Source organism: Malus sylvestris, chromosome 4, assembly GCF_916048215.2.
Source record: "Malus sylvestris chromosome 4, drMalSylv7.2, whole genome shotgun sequence".
Classification (NCBI taxonomy): Eukaryota; Viridiplantae; Streptophyta; class Magnoliopsida; order Rosales; family Rosaceae; genus Malus; species Malus sylvestris.
In genome coordinates, this window is record NC_062263.1 from 16,843,353 (window position 1) to 16,869,266 (window position 25,914).

The 25,914-nt window shown below is 36.6% G+C and overlaps 2 protein-coding genes and 1 long non-coding RNA gene across 4 annotated transcripts; 1 reads left to right on the forward strand and 2 right to left on the reverse strand.

Annotated features, from left to right (window-relative positions):
• Positions 1 to 922: 922 nt before the first annotated feature.
• On the reverse strand, positions 923 to 2,134 carry LOC126617736 (uncharacterized). The gene is made up of 2 exons (XM_050285788.1): positions 1,808 to 2,134; positions 923 to 1,297 (listed from the first exon to the last, which is right to left on the reverse strand). The coding sequence occupies exons 1-2, from the start codon at positions 1,954 to 1,956 to the stop codon at positions 1,078 to 1,080; spliced, it is 369 nt and encodes a 122-aa protein (XP_050141745.1). The 5' UTR covers positions 1,957 to 2,134; the 3' UTR covers positions 923 to 1,077.
• Positions 2,135 to 2,940: 806 nt separating this feature from the next.
• Positions 2,941 to 10,151, reverse strand: LOC126617734 (ethylene-insensitive protein 2-like). The gene is made up of 8 exons (XM_050285783.1): positions 9,923 to 10,151; positions 8,565 to 9,317; positions 8,183 to 8,269; positions 7,931 to 8,041; positions 7,633 to 7,845; positions 6,810 to 7,007; positions 3,963 to 6,722; positions 2,941 to 3,553 (listed from the first exon to the last, which is right to left on the reverse strand). Exons 2-8 carry the CDS (start codon positions 8,811 to 8,813, stop codon positions 3,182 to 3,184), a joined length of 3,990 nt encoding a protein of 1,329 aa, XP_050141740.1. The 5' UTR covers positions 8,814 to 9,317; positions 9,923 to 10,151; the 3' UTR covers positions 2,941 to 3,181.
• A 1,081-nt stretch (positions 10,152 to 11,232) lies between these two features.
• LOC126617737 (uncharacterized) lies at positions 11,233 to 13,975 on the forward strand. 2 transcript variants are annotated; one of them, XR_007621504.1, is made up of 4 exons: positions 11,233 to 12,351; positions 13,153 to 13,371; positions 13,579 to 13,696; positions 13,793 to 13,975. It is a non-coding gene; the product is annotated as an uncharacterized LOC126617737 (long non-coding RNA). The 2 variants fall into 2 exon arrangements; XR_007621503.1 differs by having other exon boundaries at positions 13,579 to 13,975.
• Positions 13,976 to 25,914: the final 11,939 nt, after the last annotated feature.

Consider the following 25,914-nt stretch of genomic DNA (forward strand, 5'->3'; position numbering starts at 1 on the left):
GGATAAAAGGTGTTAGTTAATGAGCCCATGTGGGCTATCTTAGTACTGATTTGGTACTGATATACTTTTATAAAAAATGAATATCAAAAAAAGCTGAGCTCAAAAAGATGTTTGGTAAACACTTAAAAACAGTTTTTTTTCACAGTTTTTTTTTCAAAGCACAGCAATACCAAATCAACCCTTAAATTGCTTACCTACTTACATGAAATAGCGGGCAAAACTAACTGGTCGACTCACTAGTCATAATGCATAAAAATAAAATAATAAAAAAACGTAAAATACATATGCATGTACAAACCTTGCATGTGATGAGGCAACACCATATGAACTTTGATCTTCAATTGCTCGGACTTCAATACTAAGTATCATAAAGTCTAATCTACGTAACAAAGGAAAGCCAAAAGCAACTAAATCTAAACTTCACAAATGTATAAAACGTGAAACATTATAGTTGATGAGCAACTTATATTCCAACTTTTCAAATCGTGGCATCATTTCAACGCGATACATTATAGTTGATGAGCAACTCTTGTATAATGTACCGCATCAAATGGTATTAAAAATTTGGGTTAACGGTTGACATTCTATATAGTTCTACTCTGCTCGCCTCACCATATACCTTTGGATTATTCATTTTCCATGTTACTCTAGAACATGTAACAAGAGAAACACAAAGAATTAAGAAGCATTTGTACAATGTGGAATTAAAGTCCTACGATCATACATAGATGTCTTGGTGACAATGGGCACACATTTTATACAACACTGCTTTAGTTGCTGAACTGTAATTTTATATTCATTTTTTTTTTTCTTTTTTTTTTTTTTTTTGAAGAATGGTGAATACAACTCAAAAGGCAAACTACAAAACAGAAGCATACACAAAACGATTCCGAAGAACTCCATCAGCATCATCTATGAGAGCTTGTCTAATCTAAACAGGAGGCACATATCAAATTGTACACTCATATATAGATGTACACATATAAATATGTACACTCATTATAAATAAGAACAAACAGAAATTTATACACACATATCAAAGTGTGACTCGTTCAAAAAGTGAAATGACTTCTGACATCATAACAGAAGAAGCGAGTATTTTACTTCTAGACCTTGGCGGACTTCTCTTGGGTTGGAGGGACCGGAGGTCCAAAATATTGTGGAGCAGAAGGTGATTCCCTTCGGCCAGATACCCTTCCAAGGAGGTAAAAAGCAAGGGCTAAAACCAATATTAACAATATCACCGGCGCTGAAACCACAACTACAAATCCCATTTTGTTTTGAAGCTAACAAGTCTCTGCATATCACAAACCATGCCCTCAGAGTCAAAGTTAAATGAAACATGGATTCATCAACTACAAATACCTGTTCAGTACTCGTTTCTAAGTTGTGAACGATTAGTTAAAACCGCTACGCCGATGAATATTTTGTCTATTGACATTCAGTTTCTGCTGTATCAGAGCAGAGCAAATTTTGGATTTTGGTCCTCAGTTCAAATATACTGGACAGAGTTGCTAATAAAAAAACTAAGAAAAGGGTTATCTAGTCAGAGAACTTAGGAATATAAGAAACAAGAAAAGACAGAATAAGATGAATTTACCCATTAGTTGATTAAATTCTTGCTTTGTAAATATTTGATTGCGGACTTCAATGGAAACTCACACATTTCTGATTCCCTAGAAGTGAAACGATTCTCATACTCATTTTAATAAGCGCACGCAAAAAACTCAAAATTCAAAACGATTCCGTTTTCGTATTTTCGACAAGTAAACATGCTCTAAAATCATGGCACATGTAGAGGACTTACCTCTTGGGGTTTAATCTCTGGAAGTCTGGAACTAGAGCACAAGAGACTGAGACAGAAAGAGTTGATGATGATGATGATGATGATGATGATGATGATGATGATGATGATGATGATGATGAAGACCAAGAAGATGTGTGTATCGTATTCATGTCCAACCAAGTCACTCGGCTGACCTTAGGAGGGGGCCTGTAAGCTCTCCACGTCTCAGAAACCTGACCGTGGATATGGGGCAACGTGAGAGGGAGCAAACCAAGAAATATACACTCCACTCGTTGTTGGGGTTATATAACGTTATGTATCTTGTAATCTTAAAAAAAGCATGACTTAAATAAAACTAAAGTCTTACTTGCTCCACTTGCAATATTATAATATAATATTGGTTGATTGCTCTTTCGTTTCTTCGAAAAGGATTGGAGACTAATTTACTATTTTTCTTGCCTTCTCTCAAAAGTGCAATCATTAAAAAGATGAGTGTCCGCAAGCGGTTAATTGATGTGGTAGTCTTAAGTTTTTCTTTAATCCATTTTGTTTCGAATTCAAATCATTTCTCTTTTGCAATGTAAATTAAAGTAGTATTATCGTTTTATTAATAAAAAAAAAAGTGTTAAAATTAGTGACTTTCAAGTTAATTTTTTGGTGGTAAAAAATAATCACCACTTTCAAGCTATTTAATTTTGATCGTTATTTTATTTGATTTTATTCAATATGATTAGTAAAAAATAAAGAAGTGTAGGAGAGAAATGAGTGATTATTCTTCCCCGACTCGCACAAACCCCAACGGAGAGGGGTAATACAAACACGAACCTCGCATGCAGATTGTAAATTGCTATTAACCAAGGTACCAGTCCCTGGTGCACAACTCAACTCAGTGCACAAAATTATGGAGACAGGTTACCAAAATGGTCTAGATACTCAAAATCAAAAGTATTTTTATGTCAGTATTGTTAACTGGCACATTAGTATTTGCATTCATGTCAAACATCTTGGATTACATCCCAGCCATACATAACTTCCTGCAATGGAAGAGAGATGATTGAAAACCCCAGGGGTTCCGGGGTTTTGCAAATTTCAATCTTGTTAGAACAAGTAACAGAAGCAAGCAAGCAAAGCATCTAAAAATTTGCAAAAACCAATTTTCAACCTTCCACCCATTTTCTTTGATGATGCTGCAATTACAGATCCAGCAATTCTTACCTATGTATATGTTAAAATACAAGGAAATACAAATTGCAGCAACGACTTTGATACAGAGAACGAGAGAGAAAGAAACGGTCTTAACTGAGTGTTTTGATCCAGAAGATGAGCTGTTTTCCAAAATCAAACAGCTCCATAAACCAGTTGAGACATACTGTGTCTGTATGAAACCGAAAGCTATTACCCATAAGGAGCAGATGTCAGAGACTTGCGCGAACCAGGGCCCTCATGAGTGCCAACGGCTTTGTTGGATAATCTACGCTTGTAGCGTTTGAGGACAGATGCCAGATTTTCTTTTCCCTTTGGGAAAGCTACATCACCGGCTGCTGTCCCTGTCCGGCCCTTTCGACAAGAGATTGCAATCTCCACATCCTTGATTATGTCTAGAAGCGTTACTGCAGTTGTGGATTTTCCCCTGGCTGGTTTAGCAGCAGGAGGTATTCCATTTGAAAATGATAGACTTGATTTCAGTTGGTGTGCAGCAGGAACTTTAAGGCAGAAGCATGGTGACATCGGAGAACGAGGCTTTGAAAATGCCGAATCAATAATCCCCTAGCATTAACACGATACAGAGTCAGTAACATTACTGAATTAGAAGCTTTGGAAACAAATATACATTTGAAGTCAATCTACTTGTATACAGAGCACAAGTGCAATGCAAGGAGACAAACTCCTGCAAAATTCACCAAAAAGTCAAAACTGTATTCGACTTAGCTTGCAACAAAGGGTTGTTTAGCTTGCAACAAAGGGTTGTTTTCTAAGTTGTGTTCAAGGCAAGCTTTTCACTCCAGCTTGAGGAGAGTGTCAGAACCAATTCAGTCTATTTAGGGTTTACTTAACTAGCTACGGAAATTTAATTTATTCTAGGATTTCAATTCATGCTGTGGTTTGATTTCATTTCTGTTATAGCCGCATTTGAGACACAAATGTATTTTATTAGACAGGGAATGTAAGTGTTTACCTGAAGCCGGTTGAGAACGTAGGTATATTTCCCCCATAGCTCTGGCCGGCTTTCCATAAGTGATAAATCAAGAATGCGGTGGATGCACCAAACCCCAAAGCTTACTACCAAATCTGCCTTCCATATACACCCCTCCCCACAATGAGGAACCGAGGAAAACATAAACTGACTCAAATCATTATTCTTCATTGCGGAAGCAGGCTTCCTATCTGAAGAATGGTACTGCGGCTCGCCCATTTGACCTGTTCGGTTTATCTCTCTAGTTTCAGCTTCATAAAGAAATTTCTCCCTTGAAGCCACACGATCAATTAGATCCTCATCAACCCCATCATTTTGCGTAAACAACCAGTCAGATCCTTCCAATTTCAAAAGCTTCACAATGCAATGCCTGAAAGACTGTAGAAGCTTCGCCTCTGAATCTGCAACTGAAGTTGTTTCTTGATTTACAGAACCTACCCTATTACCAATTCCACTACCAATAGTACGATTAGTATCAGCCACACCAAACTGCTCAAAAGGCTGTCTAGACCAGAGCGACCCAGTGTTGAAAGTAGAACTCTGTTGTGATGACAGAGAATTGTAGACTTTTGGAGAGAGTTCATCAAATGCCAAAGGAGCTCCTGTTCGTACCCCAGAATTTGAATACAAGGATGATTCATAACCGGTCATCCCAGCAGATGATCCATACCCAAGAGGACTTTCCCAGTTAGCATTTTTATCAGGCATGTAAAGCTCCCGGTGAATGTCTGGTAAACTATGATATTTCTTTGCATTGGCTGGACTTACCACATTCTCAGCAATTCCAGAAGACCGTGGATCATAATACGGCCTTTCAGATTGCATTGGACTATTTCTAGATACTGTAAAGTTCTGAAAACTGGAGGCCTGACCAGATCCTAACCCAGTTTGCAACTTCTGCCCCATGGTAAATGCAAGTGAATCTCTGTAGTTTCCAGCACCCAACGAAGAACCAGACTGCAGGACTGATGGCTCCATTTGACCATTCAAGTTATCAGAACTTTTGTCATTTTCCATTCGATTGAGATATGATGCAATCTGATAATCGTGTACTATGGCTGGCTGGTAATCCCAACTCTCAGAAGTTGGGATACTGCGCACACTTGAATAGCGCCTCTCACCACTCTCAGAAGTTGGGATACTGCGCACACTTGAATAGCGCCTCTCACCACTTTCAGTAGTTGGGATACTGCGTACACTTGAATAGCGCCTCTCACCAGAGCCAATAATGCTGTGGCTTGAATTTTGCACATAGGCGTCTAACAACTGCATGCGGCTAGGCAACGATGAGGAAGATCCCCTTTGGACCGCATATGACTCTAAACTGCTTTGAACCCTATGCTGCTTTGCAGACTCATATAAACTTGAGCTGATTAGAGAATCAGATCCTCTGCCTCCTGCAGATGGAAAGAATCCAGAAGTTTCCTTTGGACTGGTATCAACTTTCAGCGAGGACGACACAGACTTTGAATCTGATCCCAACAAAAGGTCCAGCTTTTTAGCCTTTGCGTCTTGAATTACATTCCCATGGAAATCATACAGTTGTCCCCAAAATTCATCAAGCACAGCAGCTAGTTGACGCCTTGCAGCACGCCCCAACCCTGCTAATCTTGAAAGGCTTCCTGCACTACTTCCTCCATCGTCGCCTTTTCCACTTAGACTCCTAAATGATCCCGAGCCCTCAGAGGCCAATGGCACAGTGCTCCCAGAAACCCCTTTTGATGATTCTTCAGGCTCCCAGGTATCTCCCTCATCATCATCTTTTTCGGTTGGTAAGTCTGCTTCAGCTTCAACAGTCTTCTCAACTGACTCTGTTGACTTGAACTTCAGTGCACTGGTGTCCTCCAATGTGACATCAGAAACATCATTAACAACAGTTGAGACTGGAAATGACTCCACTGCAGATCTGGATCCCTCCATGCGGCTTTTAGGGGAGCAAGGAAAGGTAATATGAGAATTATTATTCTCTGCTACAGTTGTTTGGTGAAGTTCCTGATCAGCCTCCATGATAGTATCAGCTAGATCCAGATCAAAATTTGCAACTTCTGAATCAGCATCCAACCCAAATGATGGTGACGGTTCATGGCTCTGGACACTTGCCTCTCTATGATATTGAGGTTCAGCTCTGTTAATCTCTTCTTCATTCGTCAATGAATCTGGTGTACCCTCCATCAGTTCCCAGTTCCACACCTGAGCCTCTAATCGGACACTTGCAGATTTTAATGGGGTAGCAGCTAGCCAAATCATCAAACCAAATGATGCACAAGCAGTGAGGAATAGTAACATACTACTCCCGCCATTCGACCTTAAATTACCACCCCATTCACTATTCCCAAAAATCATTTCTACTACAAATATAATTTTCAATCCAAGCATCCCAATAAGCGTAATTAGGGATAAGAATTCAACAAATTGTGAAATTTTATGGGCACCCATTATTGGTCTTGAAGCAGCAATTCTAAAAATAGGGATCACAGAAGATGGTAGTAGCAGAGCTGCCAAAACTTGTGTGAATATAAGCAGTTGATACATTCCTTCGGCTCCTGAACTCCAAACAAAATAAAGGGCTGGAACAATGGCAATAATTCTGATAGTAGCGCAATGAAGCCAACCAGGAAGGTCCACTTTCAAAAATTCATTCAGGACTACATCTCCACCCAGACTCCAGCTTAATGCTGTGATTTGATTTGACAGAATGAGAACCAGTAAGAAGGAAGCCGGTACTATTGGACCCCAAAAGACCTACATAATTTCAGAAAAATATTAAATTGGCTCAGTATACTGCATGATAGTGCAAGATTAAATTGGCCCAGGGGAAGAAAGTGCAACCTGTTCCATTAGCGACATTGCATCCTGAAACGTAAGCACAACAAGGCCAGAACTTGCCTCTGGACTGTAGAATAAATTTTCCGCTGAGGTCATAAAGACATAATTCACCATATAAACACCACTGAAGATGCATAATATGGCAACTAAATGGTTATGACACAAAGCACCCTTGGGAACAGTTGCCTGCTGCTGATATTGCTGAAAAAATAGAAAATTAGAGTTTCAGAGACCTTCACTGCAAATCAACTATCATATGAACAATTTTCAAGTAGTTAACAGACAAGATACAGGAGGAGAAAGAACTTAGTGATGCAAGTTTATAAGTTGATGCACATGTTAAAATTGATTACTTTTGGCCTCCCTAGTCCAGAAAGAGAATATCAATCTCCCGTTAATGGAACTTTTTCTTTTCTATTTAGGAAAGAAGTATGGGCATGTGTAACTCGGCAGTCTCTAACACACTGCAATGCCAATAAAAAATGGAACCATTTGACCTTAATTGCATTAGTTCGTGAAGAAGTTCTTTCAAACGAAAGGAATAGATGACTCAGCAACATGTCCTAAAAAGCAATTAATCTTCAAAACAAGAAAAAGATGGGCACTGCATATCCATGCATTAAATGTATATCTAAATAAGCCAAAGATGCACAGACAGACAAATAGACAGATAGACAGATGTACAACAAGAGAATCAATGTGTGTATGTATGTATTATTTAACAAAGATACAGATGCATGCATAAGCTCATATTCAGCAATATATGCATGGATGTGCAACATAAATGCAGAGACTGAAAACAACAAAGTTTGAGAAGCACAGATACCTGCACTATAGAAGAATGAAAATAAAGACTGTGAGGCATCATGCTTGCACCAAGAAGACTCATCAGCGCAAATGCACTCTCCCCACTCAGCTTTGTTAGCATCCCATTCATGGAACGGGGCATTTCTGGTTGACTGATAATTACTCCAAGAACAAAGGAAAGGAGTATGAATCCTGCAACAGATATGCATAGGACCTTCGCCTTGCAAGTTTCCTGGTATATGGATACTCAATAATTATTTTAAACAATATTGCAAATGTGAGACTACAGAGAAATAAGTGCAAGTAACAAAACTTACCAGGAAGGAGAAAAAAAGAGGGTATAAAATGGCATTAACGGCAGTCAAAAAGACACAAGTGAACAAGTCCCAACCAAACAGAAGATTAAGCCCATGTGCGATGCCGAGGATCTAGTAAAATTAGTGCAATCATATGTTACGAGAATGACAAATTTATATTCAACAATAATACAGATCATAACAAAATGCAAGACCTACAGCACAGTTTGGACAAATTGGGGTAGAAAAAGTTTCTGAGCATAGAGAAATTACCATGGTTAGGTCTGACAGAATCGCAGAAACCTCTGTTTGAATTCCTAAGGATATGCATGTGCCCTTGTCATACTCCTCACTGCATATCTTTTGACATTAACAAAATTTAAGAAACAAAAAGAAACTGTTAAAACTTGGCGGCTAACATAGAGGCTATGTGCACATGATTGTTTGTATGAAAGAGAAAGAGAGGCAGAGAGATCAAAAAAACCAACTGCAGCCAATCAAATAAGAATATGCAACCAGAAAAGTTATCCTGGTTAGGACACAGCTCGAAAGCATGACCGCAAACAGAGTATATGCATAAGTAGTAGCGTCTCCACCACTACCACTTATAAGAAGAATAATGCATTAAAAACCCCTTAAATGGAAAAAATGATACCTGTGCAAGATCTCTTCCGGTGACTACACCAATCCGAGCTGACAAATAGTGACATAAAATAGCTGCAAAATTGAAAATAAGCATCAATGCTGCGAGGTCAGAGCCAAAACGGGCACCTGCTTCAGCAGTTGCTGCCCACTTTCCAGGGTCAATATATCCAACTGAAATCACAAGAACAGGTCCAACAACAGGAAGCAACCGCTGTAGAACACCCGGCATAATGTTAGCATTAGGATTGGTGGATTCCATAGCTATGGACTCTAGGAGAACCAAATTTCCAGTGCAATGAATTACAAATGGCCTTCCTGAACTACTCTGCAAAACTAGACTCGCAAGCTGAGGTAGCCACTGCTTGAAAAGGAAAGGAAAGATAGAAGCACTTTTAACTGCAGGAGAGAAAAAAGAACTAGCACCAACTGATTATGCCACAATACATGAACCCAATTTACTGTCTTTGGAGGACACAAATAGGTTAAGAAAGTGCAACCAATGACGATGGTGAGTTGCGCAGGCTATTCCAATACACTTGCGCAGATCAAACCTAACTTTTCGAAATGGCTACTGCATTGTAAACTTTAGCCCATTCAACATTCCATTCATCTACTGAGAATAAGCAGAGCGTCCATCCAATCCTCGCGAAACTTCGATCCAACTACTAGAATTACAGAGCACAACTAACAACGGTCTCAACTCCAGCCATGGAACGAACTTCAACCGCTCCAATCATTCGGTACTCTGCCTTTGGCGTCAATCCTGATCCACAAAGGCGCATTAGTTTGATGCACCAAAGAAAAGGGCTAGTATCCAAATCAATGTAACATCACAACCTATTTTTATGACTAATTCAAATTTTAACATCATGAGTATGCACATTAACAATAAACAATTCCACCTCCATAACATTCTTATCTTTCAAAAATTTGGTCAATCGAAAAACTAGAACAGAACAACTGAATCAACCTCTACAAGAATCCAATAGGAACCAAACTCCAAAACATACTGAAGCAGAAATGCAAAAACCCATCTCCAAACCCATGTCAGATCCTTCCCCAACATTACAAAACAAAACCAAACATAAACAGAATCAACATGCACATAAAAGCTCCAAAACAACAATAACTCAACGGTTGAAAGACATCCCAAAACCCTAGAATCCCAGTACGATGAGAAGAACACCAGAATCCATTGCCATGGATCTTAGGCACCAAGACAGACAAAACCCAAAAGCCCATTTACACAAAAACCGAGGAAGAAGATACAAAATGGGTTCAATCAATTGATCAATCAAAGTCAAAACCACAGAAAGTTGGTTCCTTGGGGTCATAAGCTTTTAGGGTTTTCGAAATGCTATAGCTTACCTCAAGCTTCCTCTGTGAGCTTTCCCTTCCAGTTATATTGTTTTATTTCAGTTTCTCTGCCAATCTCTATCTCCTAATCTAGAGTCCTACACACGCAGTAGATCTCAGAGGCCTTTAAAGAGAAACGGCTCAATTTTCCTGGCAGAGAGAGAGAGAGAGAGAAATTATGGGTGGGGTTTCAATGCCATCTTGAAGAGAGAGAAAGGAAAACAGATAGTGAAAGTGAGGGATTGAGGAAAAGTTTCATAAAATGTGCCTTTTTTCTAATAAATATTAAAAATTAAAATTAAAATACAGAGGGAAAGGTCCAAAAATCAGTTTCTACTTTTATTTATGAAATCATGTTTTACCTCCTATTTTTATTTTCTTTCATTCTTTCATGTGGGTTTTTTCAGAGAAAATATGGAGTATTTGGTAAGAATTTTGATATGACTGCTCAGAGGAGATATTCATTCATTCTTTATGAAACTTGATGCAAATTTACACGGTTTGGACACAAACTACATGTTTTCTACAAACATTCAATGATACAATTCATTTTCACTACTTAAGTGCTATCTCAAAAGAGTTTTTTGTTTCAGTTATTTAATTTCCACGTACTTCAAAGATTTTCAACTATAGATCATTACGATACCCGTTATAGATCCACATTTATCAACATAGTGAATAACAACCGTTAGCATACATATAGAAAACCGATACTAGCATTTACTTTCTTTTGAAGCTATCATTTTAGAAGTCATTAATTTAAACCGACGCATTTACTTACTAATCATATTATGAATTTGTTGGGACATCCGATAAAATTGGAACAATGTTGTGAATTTGTACATGGCAATAGAGGTTTATTACTTTTCTTTTTGTCTATTGTTTTTAATCATAATTTCTAAAAATATTTGTACATGGAAGTAATTAAAAATATTCCTCTTAGCATCCATAATACCAAAGATCGACTCGTATGGCATTTTGAATGGAATGGAAAATTTTCTGTTCAAAGTGCTCACTACAACAAAAATAGCCTTTGGGCACAAAATTATGGACACAATTGAGGGATTTGTGTGTCTTTCAACACAAAAAGATTAAAACAGTGCCCATTCAATAAAGGACACTACATATTGTGCCTAATATCAAAAAAAATAGGGCACAAACACATTTTCTGACAATTTTGTTTAAAAAAGTGAACTCAAATATATTATTGTGCCTATATTTTACATCTAAGGGCACAATTATTTGTTTTTTATTATTTGTCATAAACTTATGGCCCCACACCCCATTTTCTCTCTCTCCCCTTAACCCACCCACACCGCACCCCCTCCTTCCTGTTCTCTCATCTCTCTATGCCTCCCTTAGACTCTCTCTCTCTCTCTCTCTCTCTCTCTCTCTCTCTCTCTCTCTCTCTCTCTCCAACCCCTTTCTCTATCTACCTTCCCCAGATTCAGTCCATCTCTCTCTCGTTCTCGATCTCTCTCATATCTGCCTCCCTCAGACTCCTTTCTCTTACCTCTATCACTCTATCTCTCTGTCTCTCTCTCCAACTCCAACCTCCTTTCTATCTCTACCTTTGCCAGATTTGGTCCATCTCTCTTCTTTTCCTGATCTCTCAGATCTAGGCTTTTTCGCCTGACACCTCAACAATCCGAGTTTTCTTGACTAGTGACGAGGTTCCTGTGACAGTGCAAGCATCAGCGGCGCTGGCGAAAGAACAGGAAAGACTGCAAATCAGCGGGAACTCTGCTTGTGGGTTTGATTTTTGTGTAATTTTTTAACAAATTTTGATTTTTATGTATTTTATCTCGTAGGAAACTTAACTTCTCCTCAGTGCGTTTGGTAAGTGATTCACCTTTTTCCTACTTATTATTTGGTTTTAGGGATGCATCTCTACATTTTTATCTAATCCTACTACTGAGATGAAACCCTAACGATTTCATTTTGATGTCAGTTGTGGTGCTTTGTTGGGGCTTTCCCGACTAAAAGAGTATAAATTTCCCAGAAACTTGACAAACTCAAAGAAAGCAGTTGCAGCAGTTGTGACTTCTATTTTTTTCTCTCTTGAAAATGGAATGAACTATGATCACTCTGTCTCCATCAAATCTTACAAAGTTTTCAGCTTTTTTCGATTTTAATTTCTGGGTTACTATTCTTTGATAACTTCCTCATATGGGCAATCTCCAATTTTCGTTTGTATTTTCATCTAGGAGGAGTTTTTGAATGCTAATTAATCAATGTTAGTAGATTGTTAAGTATTAACTTGATGTTTAAGCATGGACATATGTGAATTTCCAGGTTTACAGTTTTGTAGATTTCGTTTTGCTGTCAATTGTGGTGCTTTGTTGGGGCTTTCCCAGCTAAAAGAGTACTTTGTGTTTTGGTTGCTTAATTAATAAATCTGAGATTTGCTAGCACCTATGATGCTATTGGTTATACTTTGGGTACGTTTTCTGTCCTCCTACTTTTTTCCAGTTTGCAAATGTATTGATAAGTGTTGGATTAAAATGGATTTGTATTTTTTTTAGAATAAATGAGAAGAAGAAGAAGAAATTGAAAGGTAAAGCTTCATACTTTGGTGTATAATTAGTTGAAGAAAGAGAAAATTACTTGGTAAAGATTTGAGCTTTAGCTATTCCATGCAGATTCAGCTTTCCTTTGCATTTGAATAAGTTGGAAACTGAGTGGAAAATGTTAAGAGAGAGAGAGAGAGAGAGAGAGAGAGAGAGAGAGAGAGAGAGAGAGAGAGAGAGAGAGAGAGAGAGAGAGAGAGAGAGAGAGAGAGAGAGAATTGTGTTGGGGTTTTGGTGAAGATTTGAACTTTGGTGGTAAGCTAGCTGCTTTAAACTCACACAGGAAAACCCAACAGCATGTAGATAAGTAGACTGAATTGGCCTTTTGAATAAGTTTGAAATGAGTTGGAAATTGAGTAGAAAAATGTTAGATAGAGAAACAGAGAATGTGATTTGATAATTGGTAATATGATCAATCCTTGGTGACATATATATTATATCAAATTAGATTAGAATTTTTTGATTAAATTAGAATAAAATTTGTTCATATAAAATAAAACAGTTTATACATATTGGAAATAGGCATTAAAAAGTTTAAGTTTGACATTACATGGATTAGAATGACTTTTCTAGATGCTTAAATGCTTTTTACTGAAGAGTGTTTTGTGTTTCTATTGCTGATACCTTAATATATATTATGATGATGATGCGTACATCTTCCATCCTCTTCAGTTCAATACTCTGCCAGTTGTGAAAACAGCAATCGAGCCACTAAATCCATGTATGCTGACAAAGATGGTGGAAGGACTAAGAAAGATAAGTAAGAGTTATACTCTTGCAATCACTAAAGTTGAGGAGTCTGGGGAGCACACGATATTAGGGACATGAGAACTCTACTTGGATTCAATAATGAAGGACCTAAGAGAGCTTTATTTGGAAGTAGAAGTCAAGGTAATTGTTTGCTCCCAATCCTCATCCTCTCTTCACGTTATTTCTTTTTAAGGTAACTTTTCCACCCCTTAAGAATGTAATTTAGGGTTTTTGAAATTTAATTTTCGAATTCTAGATTAGGGTTTGTGAAATTTAATTTTCGAATTCTTGAAATTTTGGTTTCACATATTCTATTTAATTGATCTAATGGTTCTTGGGTTTTTGCAGATTGGACCATCTTTGACTCGAGGTTCAAATTATTTGTGAAGGTTCTGGTTCACTGCAGTAGGAATAAGGCAGAAGCTAGTTGAGAGAATTTTCGGCATATTTGTATAAGATTTGTGAAGTAAGATTCTTCCCCTTTTTTCTGCTTCAAAGTTTGAATTTTGTGAGAGGTTCAAATATTGCACATGTTATCTTCATTCATTCGTTTCTGGAGTAGCAAAGGTTTGGTGAAGTGCAAGGCTTGTTGGGGAAGATCTGTCCAAAAATGTTTGTTTTCAAGTCTTTTTGTATTAGAGATAAAATATGTAACATTATAATATATGTTTGTGAGATTGGGAAAGTGAAAGTTGGTTTCATGGTTGTAGGCTGTTTTCATTTTATGAAAATTTAAATTTTTGCATTTGCTCAATTTAGTTTCAGTTTTTTAAATTTTGATTTTTTTTTTATATTTAATTCTAGGTGGCACAATTATACTATAAGTGTCAATATGGCTGGAAAAGGTCCTCTGATAAAGTTGTAAAAAACAGACACAAATAGTGGTCCATTTGTGCATGTCTCTTTGAGCACCAAACAGTTTATTGTGCCTTTTGACAAATGGTGACGCCCATAGAGGGCACAGATACAAATTTAGTTGATGCATTGTTGCTATTGGTTTATGAGCACAATTGCTGGTGTTTTTTTGCCTCAAAGGGCACATATAATTTATTGTGCGCAGTGGCCATTTTTGTTATAGTGACTTATCATTTAGCACATCATGATACGGTGTTAATGGGGGTGGAATAAGGACATTTAAGTTTGAGTAGGGGCAAGGAACTATTGTGGAAGAGGCTTTGGGATGCTAGAATTCCTGGTAAAGTGAAAATATGCATATGGAGGGTTGTTCTTGATGCTTTCCCTACTCGCACCAAGTTAGAGCGACTACCATTGCTTCAAAATGTAGAATGTTTCTTTTGTACATGGAAGCCTAAGACAATTGAACATGTGCTTCGCGATTGTGATATGGCTGCAGCGATTTGGCTAGCGAGTGTCAGACTTCGAGTGCATGATGCGCAGTAACTAAACATGTGCAATTGGTTAATTAAATGTGCTGAAAGTTCCTCGAATACTACTCTGGAGTTGATGTTCATGACCATATGGAGCTTGTGGAAAGCTAGAAACGATCTTATTTGGAGCGTATCTTTTACGCCCCTATTGAGATATTCCTATGTGCCAATAGCTGGTTCTGGTTGCTGTCGTAACATCAATGGCATGCGCCACCAAAGTCAAAGATGGCGAGGACGAGGCAGAGGTGGAAGACTCTTAATAATGGTTGGGTCAAATGCAATTTTGACGAAGCTTGGAACGGAAGGACAAAAATAGGTGGCTTTGGTGTGGTTATTCGTGATCATAACGGTAGTTTTTTGGCTGCTACATTTGGGAACCTTGAGAATATTGATGCGAAAATTATCTTAACACACAAATTTAACCCTCTTTTGACAATTGTAATACAAGTATAAGTAGGGATCGTTCTGGACCGAGGATTATGAGGGCTTGCTAATAACCTTTAAATTGACTAAAAAACATAAAACTAAACTTAAAAACACTTAACAAGACTCACAAGACTCAAAGCAAACTTAAAATACTCAAAACAGCTTAAAACAACCAAATAAACTTAAACTAGACACTAGGAATGACTTTGGACGAAAATTGACTTTTACTTTAATCAAAACACTTAAAAACACAAACTAAAACAGATTTGAAACACTTTGAAACAAGAAACTAAAAGGGGGGTTTTGATTTGGATGAAGTTGAAACAAACAAACAAGTATGAAAAACTAGACAGGTTGTAAAACAAATTTGAGAAATAAGATGATGGATGAGATAGCTAGAGACTTTTTCTCCACACATGACATGTATGCAAATAACTTGATTTTCAATTACTACTTCATTGAATTATGAACGACAATGCTCCAAATTAATCGTGACATCACTAGTTAACTCTTAGATTTTCCTTGTTTTATTGGATTGGATGACATCATTCGACAACCCAAAACATTCTTCAAAAGTTCCCTACATGACATCATAATAAAGATACAATCAAAGATCATTACGTTTAATGAAAATCATAAGTATTAACAAAGCACTTGCAACTATGACATCATGTCACTTATGCTATGAATTGAACTTAACGCGATCGTTTATAAGCGACCTTCACTACATGTGAATATAAGTTTGTAACGATTATGTGAAACTTCCTTATATTCTAGCAACGGATTTATGCATGCTAATTTAGTGTCAACCCTTAATTAACAAATACATATAAGTTATCAATCAAATAGTTAAGCCAATTGCATTCACGATTCAAGAGTTCATAACTGGAATTTATCAAATTATATTGCACACATAATCATGGCTTTGAAATCACCCCTAGCTAAAAGGGGTTTAGCCACTCATATTCACAACAAAATGAAATAAAATGAATTTAAACATTGAAAACAAAAGAAAGAAAACACCTAAATGCTCCAACGATCCAAGTTGGACAGCAAGCACGTCCAAGCACTTTCCTTCCCTTCCTTTGCTACGGCACAAGGTGTTGGTGAGTGCTTGAAGGTTTGTTTGTATGGAGGAATGGATGTGAAGATGAATAGATGTGTGTTGGATGAAGGTTGTATTGAAATGGGAATGAATGATTAAGCCAAAACTAAACTATATGGCTGCCACACACACTTCTTTTTATAGAGGAAGTGCATGGCAAGGAGGGGAAAAATGGTGGTGTGCAATGATTCAAAGGTGAAAATGAAGTAATGATGCAAAACATGAGGGGTAAAATGGAGTGGTGTTGCAGTAATGAGTGCATAGAGTGGTGTTGAAATGATTTAAAGGTGAAAATGAAGTGATAATGCAAAGCATGGGGGGTAAAATGGAGTGGTTTTGCAGCTATGAATGCAAGTGGGGAATATGAATGATTGTACACATGGTAGAGAAAGGAAAGGGAGGTGGAATGGTGCAGAAATGAGTCAAAGGTGCAGCAAGACTCATGATGCACAGCATGAGATTCCAAATGTGGTGGATGGTGCATTAATGAGTGCATATGGTGGAGGTAAAAGTTGTATGAAATCTGATGGGTGAAGGGGACAAGAGATGTACAGCAATTGAGTGCAATGATTCAATGTTTTGATGCATGAAATCAGAAATAATGAAGGAGACAAGGGTGGTGCACGGCATGGGTGGAAAGGTGAGTAAGTGGTGAATCAATAAGTACAAGAAGGTGAAATGATATTGTGCATATGGTAGATAAAGGAAAGGAAGTGGAATGGTGCAGAAAATGAGTGGAATGAGGAAACATGAATGAATGTGCATGGCATGGAGTGATTTATGGTAGAAAATAGGAAAGGAATGGCTTCCTTGCACGGCAAGGAAGAGAAATGGTGAAGGATGGTATGGCTTGGACTTTTAGGGCAGGTTTAGGAATTGTAGAATATGTAATGAAATGTCCTAAAGTATTTAGGAACCCTTCGTGTGACTAAATCTTTGGTAATTTAGGATTAGGAAAGGTAACAACAAGATAAGGCAAGTTTGACTAGTCTTTCCTCATTCTTAATGGTTTCCTTGTCTTCATTGGTTCTCAATTTATTTTCTTCCTTTCCTTGGCACATTCCTAGCTTCTTTAGATCTTTAATTTCGTCCAACCACTTTGCTCCATGCATGTGATATCCATTCCATGCCCAAAACTGCTCCAAAAGGCACCAAAATGCACTTCTTTGCCTCTTTAACCCTTTGTACCTACAACCACACGAAAATGGCTTGAAATACTAAATCAACTAAGAAATAACAACATAAATGCACAAAAACAAGCTAACTACGTCACATAAATATGCTCCTATCAAATATCTATTCTCCTCTGCACGCTGAGCTCCTGATAGCAAGACAAGCTGCAATATTTATCCAAAAATTGCCTGATTCTAACAGGTCAATATTATTATAAGGTGACTTTAGTATTGCAATGGCTGCTTTGAACAACAGGAGCGGACATGTTTCTTTTCTTGCTCCTCTAGTCAATGATACCAGAGAGTTCTTCATGGGTTTTGCTCAGCTAGAGCTGAATCATGTCAGAAAATAGGCGAACAATGTTGCGCATAGATTGGCTCACTCAGGTGTTGGGAGAACTACTAAGGTTTCGTGGTTTGAAGCTCTTCCAGATTTGATTCTAGATTGTCTTTTGGAAGATAACCTTATGTAATTTTGGTACGTATTAAGGATAGTTTTTATGTGGGATACTCTTTTTTCGTTCAACCAGGTTGAAAGTCCCGGCAAGATTTTTATCAAGGTCTAGTTATGTACCCTATCCTCCTTTTTGTACATGTCTTTGTCATCTTAATGAATATCGTATTCTTTTCATAAAAAAAATCATAATTTCTAAAAAATTAAAAAATTGTAGGGCATCAATATGTAAGACAAAATTCTCTTGTTGCGATTGTGGGACTGCAACACAATCACATGATATTACTAATCTACTCATATTATATTTAGAGAATTGTTCCTAGCACTTCAAAATTCTCATTTTGCAATTTATACTTTCTATATTTAGCCAAAAAAAAACACTTAAAAGAGTGCAAATTGAAATTTTTGAAGTGACAGTAATTATTCAACCACTACGGAATGGCCTAGTGGTTGGATGAATCACAGACCCATATGTCACACGGCACCTCCTGATTCAGTTCCTAGCGTTGATAAATCACATGATGATGGCTATAGGAAAGCTGAAATCCCTCTTTGAGTCTTCCTGGCTCCCAGGATAGTCGACTATTTCGCCACCAGTTGGTCCCATTTTGAAAAGAAAACAAAAGTGACAATAAATGTTCCATATAGGACAGTTTGCTAGTTTGATTGCTCTCTATAGGAGAGTGCTTGATTTTAATATTTTTTTTTGGTGTGCTAACTCTTTTGGATTTATGTGTCAAGGTGGAGTCGTTTGATTCGCTGGATCTACTTCATTTGGTGTTCTGGGATCATAGAGGTGATTAGATGATGTGATTGACCATTGGCATTGTACTTCCTATCCTAACTTATGGTTTGAGATTTTGTTTTCATAAGATCTCCCTATAACATGATGTTTAACGGTTTTATTGATATGTGCAATGGTGCCCAAATTTGAATTCATATTATTGCAGGGAGATCATGTGAAAACAAAATCTCAAACCATATTATTGCTAATCCATTGTAAGGTTAAGCACATTCCCTCTCCCTTGGTCTAGATAATATCATTTGTTCAAAATAAAAAAACAACCTAAGATCATGTGAAAACAAAATCGAACCTAAGACTTCTCACTTACAACAAAACTTGTAAATGAGAGGTTTTCGGTTCGATTGTTGCCAAAGGTAAATTTGAACCACACTAGCCCATTGTAAGGCTAACCACATCCTCTTCCTTTTAGTGTAGATAATATTGTTTGTTAAAATAAATAAATAAATAAATAAAACTATGTAACGGTGTGGCAATTACACCAAAAAATTGTTTCCTTGTCACACACCATTAATTGTTATAAATCTTCCTACAACCAAAACGGGAAATTTCTAAATTTGGTATTCTTAAACGGTTAATAATGACTTTGACCACACAAAAATGGGGGGAAATTATGATTTCCCATAAAAAATAAAAACACAACAATATCCAACAATCCCCATGAATGGCAAAATAAAGCACAAAGGGAAGCAAATAAAAGCTCAACAATATTTATGCAAAAGCCAATACGTGCAGTTATAATTTAATCAATGCTTCAATTTTTATTTCCAAACGTAGATTTTGTTAAATTAAATGTTAGAATAATCATCAGCTAAAGTTTAAACTTATGTCATCATGCAAAAGTTCAACACTTATTCACTACGGTAGTAAAAAATCACTTGCTCAATGCTTCGAATTCAAGGCATGGACTTTGCCCTTTGGCCACGTTTCCAAAACATGTCAATGATAACTAACACCATATACACAAATTTGGGTTCACTTTATTGTGAAGATAATATTTCCAACGGTCAACGATTAGCAAATTTTAACTGACCAATGGTTGAGTGCCATCTTACAATCGTCCTTCTATGGAGGAAAGCAAACTACCAGATAAAGGCAAAGAAATGAAAGAGCTCATGATCCTAGGTTTCATTTTTTTTCAGGTCATCTCATCTTTTTTTACGATTGGCTTTTCACATCATCCTTCCAATTTTATGGGATGTTTCGAAAGGACAAGGTGTTAGAAATTTTGAGCAAGGAATAATTGTTACGCTCTACTTTTTATTTTTGTACAATGTAGAACGAGAACTAGGGAAGTGGATGAGGAATCGAAAATGACAATTTAACGTCAAAGCAAGAGTGGAGCCACTAAGGAACTAGAGTGGTTCCGGGTCTATTCTAACTACAGTATATGAAGTTATTCAGCGACTTCAAACCTGCAATTGTCGTGGGACATGAGAAAGAATGTGGATTGTTCATCGGGAAGAAGTTGAATAGAACGACGCTGTTGTTCTCTGGTTCTAACAATTTTATTGTTTTATCATTGTGGCCTAGTAAAATAGTGAGTTTGTACATGAGGGTTTTAAAATAGACTTTAATACTATTTCTAAAGCAACCTAATAAGCTATTATTTGCAAACCTTCTTTTGACCTCCTTCTACCAAACAATGTAAACCAAAAGTTTCTTCTATGTTCTTTCTATGTTTTTTAAATTTTTTAGTGTTTACCTTGCTCTCTACCTCTCATTGAGTTGTATTGCACAAGTTTTTTTATTCTCTCTATTAATTTTCATGGGAACTTCAATTTTGTGAAGATTACTTCAATTGTTTATGTTATGAGTTAAAAATGAATAAAAATTTCATACGTATATGAAAGGCCCTCCTTCACATAAAATCTTGAATATGCGTCAAAGTATTTGTCCTCCTCCTCATTCAATGCTAAAAACATCATCACTTAATGTAGGTAAAATTATCACCTAACACCAGTGACCTAACTAATGTCTAATTTTTAAAACGTTAGGTAGTTATTTAAAATATTTTAAAAACTTAAGACATTTAGACCAAACCTAACCCTGGGCTAAAAGCCAAAATTTTCCATTTATTCCCCCCCCCCCACCCAAACCCAACCCAACCCAACCCAACCCAACCCAACCCCACCCAAGCTAAATGTTTAGGCTAAAAGCCAAAAGCCAAATACCCCCCAAGATTTAGCCCACATGCGCGTGGACTCGCCCAAACCCAGCCCAATCTCGGCCCGAGGACGCGCCCCACTCTCCCCACGCGGGTTGAGGCCTTCAGCGCCCAACATGGTGGGACCCACTGTCAAGGCTGTTGTCGGCCACCATCAGGAGCCCAACGACTCTTTTTTTCATCCAACGATTGCTACTTTTGGACCGTTGGTTGATCTAAAGGTCCAGATTCAATTTTTTTTTAAATGTAATTTTAAAATACATTGAATCAAACAGTTGAGATCGAATATAATCAAATCTAACGGTAAAAAAAAAATCTAAAAACCCAAATTTAAATCCAACGACTAAAATAATTAAAAAAATTATTTAACTCAAAATTCATCCAAAAACTCTATAAATACCTATGTATTTGTTCAAACATCCACACAAAACTCACTTTTCTCCTACAATTCTTCCAATTTTTATTTCTACCATTTCTTCCCATTTCCAAATTTTTCAAGATGACAAGAGAGCATATTAGAGGTCGTAATTGGACATGTGAGGAAGATGTTGCTTTATGCTTGGCATGAGTTTCATGTATCGATTTAGTGATTTTTCAATATTTATCGGAATATGAATATTTTTAGATTAAAATTTTCATAAAATTAATTTATGATAGTCTACATAATATTTTTAAAGTTAATTTAAGAAAAAAATTAGCCTAAGTTCATTCTCTAATAATATGAGGCTAAAATTTTATGCTAGAATGGTTGAAGTATAAAAGCTGTTTTTAGGGTAAAAGCTAAATTTTATAGGCTAAAAATTTTGACTTTTAGCTCAAGGGTTGGAGATGGTCTTAAAATTACCCCAAATGATTGAGTAGTTATCTTTATTAATCCAATAACTTAAAGTATCACCCCAATGGTGGAAATAACACGCATTAATTTGTCGTTCTAGTTTCCCTTCTCTCTCTCTCTCTCTCTCTCTCTCTCTCTCTCTCTCTCTCTCACTAACCTAGTCGTTGGCCATGCAATGCATCGAACTGAAATGCCTGCCCCCCAAGCCCTATCCTTTCAATAATTTAATTATACCGCATCATTTCATTATCATAATTTAATTATAAAACTGAAAACCAATAACCAATATTATATCTAAAAACTCAAATTAATGCGCATACCAATGAAACAAGAACGATCTGACTTGTTGATGATGAACATATACATTGAACTTCAATCATCCAACTCCTTTGAAGTTAACTAGATTATACTTCTTAATTAATTATTTAATTCATTGTTCATAGGTTCAGATAACATTTAATTATTAATTAATTAATATTCCTGTAAAGTTATGTTAAAATTCAGAGTTTGAAGCATTTGAAGGAGACCAACGTGGCTCCAGGAATCTAGTTACACCACTCTTTACTAGATTCATATTTTTTGGGTTTTGTAGCAAAAAATTTTATTAAGTGAGTTTAATTAGGCAATGCCTTGTGATAATTCAGATTCTGGTTCATTGTATCTGCATAATTCCAGAATATGATCAATATGCAACTGTCTTAATTTCTTTGTTTATTTTTAGTCTTCAATTAGGTCATGAGTTTTCAAATAAACGTGCTTGATTTCATTCGTTAAAAAATTTCAAAAGTGTTATTCCTAGTTCTATTTTCCTAGCGATTAGTGTTCCCACAAACAACATATGGAGTTCACTGTTACCTGACGGGTATCACGTATAATACTATGTCGTGTTGAGGCAAGAGAGCTTAGTAATATTTTCAATTAAACAAATATTTTCATACAGGTGATATTGGAGAATAGAAAATATCGAACATAGATTTTCGGACACATAAGTGAATTTTCTTAAGCAGTCGAGCTAAAGCTCCTTTTATATTGGAATGTATTTACGTTTCTTTTCTTTTGATTTTAGGTTTTAGAAAGTACCAACGAACTACATATTGAGAAAAAACTTTCAAGTTTGTAACCTGTATATGTTTATCTCTTTTATCACATGTAGTGTGAGAAATAAATTACAAGAGAGTGCCTCATTGAAACTTTATGATACATTAATACATGAACCTATAACGGAAGAGACAAGGAGATGAAGATATGCAATTCGTTTCAGATCACACCAATGCGTTGACCTAATAAAAAGATCAATGCCGAGATTGGTGTCTTGACGCGTACTATTTTACCGATCTATGCATGCAAAACTCAAAATGCATCAATGGTCAAGATCAACCGCCGAATATATCATCATTTTAATTGAAATGGATTTCAACACCAATAAATCATCACTTGATATATCATGTCAGCAACTCTGACAGCTTTAGGCTTTAGCCTTTCAGTAGGGACAAGGATTCTCTTATCTCTTTTTTCCCTTCCCTTCCCTCTCCTTCTGTTTGAACGCTCAAGATTCCATCTTGTAAAGAAGAAGAAAAAAAAAGTAGAGAGAGAAGAAAAAAAAACTGTGAGGGGAGAGGAGGTAGGGGAGGGAAAAAGAAGGGAGGGGAGAGAATCCCTATCCTTAGCAACTCCAGCCCAATCCAATCCCCTAGGCTATAGGCCATCAACCTCCCTTCCCCCCTCCCCTCCCCAAAAAACAATCCTCCAATCCATTAGGCTCCAGGGGAGCCCGACTTCTCCCCCAAGCTCAAATCGATAGGCCCAACACTTGAGCTATGTGACGTCACTCATGATAAATAATTTTATTGCGCTAGGAGCGTGGAAAACATGCCCGAGTGGGTGTGCGTCTCTGACAAGAAATGAGTGTCTGAGGCCTGCGTGTAGGTGCACTAATGGCTTCGGGATAGGGCGATGATGTGGCACAATCTTGGACTGTTTGATTTTTTTATCAACGATCCAAATTTTTCAGCTTAAAAAAAATCAGAAATTTTACCGTTGGCTACTTGTCACAATTTGGGTTGTTGGATTTCAATTTTTTTGTAATCCAATAGTCAAGATTAATTAAGTTAATAAAAAAATTAATTAAAAATACAAAAAATAATAATTTTTTCTATAAATACCTAGCCATGATCTTCCACCTTACATGATAATAACACGTGGTACTACATAGTTTGTTAAAAATCTCCTCGAAAATCTATCCACAAACTTTTGTATAATGACATGTGGCGTGATAAGATGGGTTAAAAATAAAATTATCTTTTATTATTTTATAAAAAAATATTTTAATACAAATTGCTTAGGCTATTTAGTCCAAGGTGAAGGTGCAGTTGGTCTTCCTCTTCTGGACAAACTTCCTTAAGTAGAAGGAGGGAGGGCTTTTTTCTCACCATCTCCTGTCACGTTCCTAACTCCTAAGTGGCTGGCAATTACTTTGCTTAACTACCGGACACGTGGAGCGTGGACCAATATTCTTCCTTAATAGCGTACAGTTAAGCCGTAGTTATAAAGTAAAACCCTCTACTTTTTCTGACACGTGGACTTTAAACAAGACTATATTTTGGCAGTTTCTGCATCCTTTACTTTTCCAATTTATTTTCCTTGTAACCCCCCTCCTTTCTTTCTCTTTCTTTTTCATTTTAATTTTCAACTTTCCATAGAAAAAAATGAGAATTCTGAGTTTTTATTCTATTTTATTGGATTTATGAATTCCGATCAGTCTTTTATTGGAAATTTTCAAGTTTATATACTCAAAGCCAGAAGATATGAAAGTAATTAATCACAAAATTGAGAATGTCAATGCTTTTAATCTTTAACTTTTTTTTTCCTTTTAACTAATTTTTGGTGTTTTTATTTGTTTCCTCACCAACGTGTAATCATTAATCTGTGACATTTTGTTTTCCATGAATGCTATGTCTGATCTAGGAGTGTTAATTAAACATCATTGTTCATGCATAGTATATGTGTACAATTTTGTTTTGGTCTACATTTGTCCACTTGCATTATTGCTTCCCATGAAATTATTCGATTTTCATTTTACTTTCTTGCTAAGCATGGCTAAAATGTGACACGATATTTAACAAAATGTCTAAAAATAACTAAAAAAAATAAGAATTCAAAAGCAACTATTTTGTTAATTTTGTTGTGCTTTTTGTATGATTATTATGCTTTTTGTATAATTTTATATCCCCCCACTAGGAAATAAGTTGTTTGTTTATTGTATTTGAGTTTCTATTTTCCTATTGGAAAATGCACACACCATTGTTTTTTCTTCTTTGGCCCATCCAGGCAAAGAAAAGAACAACATATGATCACATGATTTAAATTAATATAATTCTATGGCCATTGCTGATCATGGAGGTAATTAAATAATATCTCCTTTAAACCTTATTACGTGCGCACGATCCAATTATTAGACCACTTGATGAAATTGATACATCTCTCTGATTGATCTTTTGCATGAGATTCCCCCATGGGTTTAACATCCTGACTATTTACGCGCACACCCAAATTACACCATCGTGTGGTGCAATGTCATAAAGTAAAAGTAAACTTTGTTTACGTGCAATCACCATTAAACCCATTCTCAATAAATTTTTCATTTTTGATTCTCAGTTGGTGGATATCCTAATATTTGCAGCACAAAGGATAATTTTGAGGCCTCTGGTGCCATCATTACCATGTTTTGCAAATATAGTAGCGACTTTGATAAAGGACTTTAAACCAACAAAATTCCTCGCTTTGTGAGGGTCGGGGGGGGGGTCATTTATCGTACGCAGCCTTACCCTTGCTTTGCAAAGAGGCTGGGTTTTCACGATTCGAACCCGTAACTTTTCGGTCTCAAAGAAACAAATTTTCCATTTCGTCAAAACTCGCCTTCCGTAGTAACTATGATAGATAAGGTAATTTAACAAAAAAATTGGGGAGGGGAACAAAGTTGGCTTTAATACTCCATGTCGGTAGCATGCACTTACGGTGGCAGATTATGTTAATTGCAGCCACATGTGGATTTTGGACTCAAAATTCAGGGAAGGGATGTGATGGCAATCCCTGGTTTGTGCCAATTCGTCCTGGTCTCTCTCTCTCTCTCTCTCCCAACAAAAAAAATAATCACCATTTGAATTGTTTCACTTATCATTAAGCTTGTTTATGTTGACTTTTTTAGTAAAGGAAAAACAGCCAACATGATTGTAATCTTAGAATACTGTTTAAACTAAAGTACACGTTTCAAACTAGTATGAGTTCGTAGGCAATTTCTACGAGAATTGAAACAAAAGCATGGACCTTTAAATTTTT

Coding starts and splice junctions, on each gene's coding strand:
- LOC126617736 (XM_050285788.1), bottom strand. CDS start 1,956: ATGAATACGATACACACATCTTCTTGGTCTTCATCATCATCATCATCA. Junction 1,298..1,807: donor CAGAGATTAAACCCCAAGAG/GTAAGTCCTCTA, acceptor TGTGATATGCAG/AGACTTGTTAGCTTCAAAAC.
- LOC126617734 (XM_050285783.1), bottom strand. CDS start 8,813: ATGGAATCCACCAATCCTAATGCTAACATTATGCCGGGTGTTCTACAG. Junction 8,270..8,564: donor CCGGAAGAGATCTTGCACAG/GTATCATTTTTT, acceptor TAATGTCAAAAG/ATATGCAGTGAGGAGTATGA. Junction 7,008..7,632: donor TTCATTCTTCTATAGTGCAG/GTATCTGTGCTT, acceptor CTATTTTTTCAG/CAATATCAGCAGCAGGCAAC.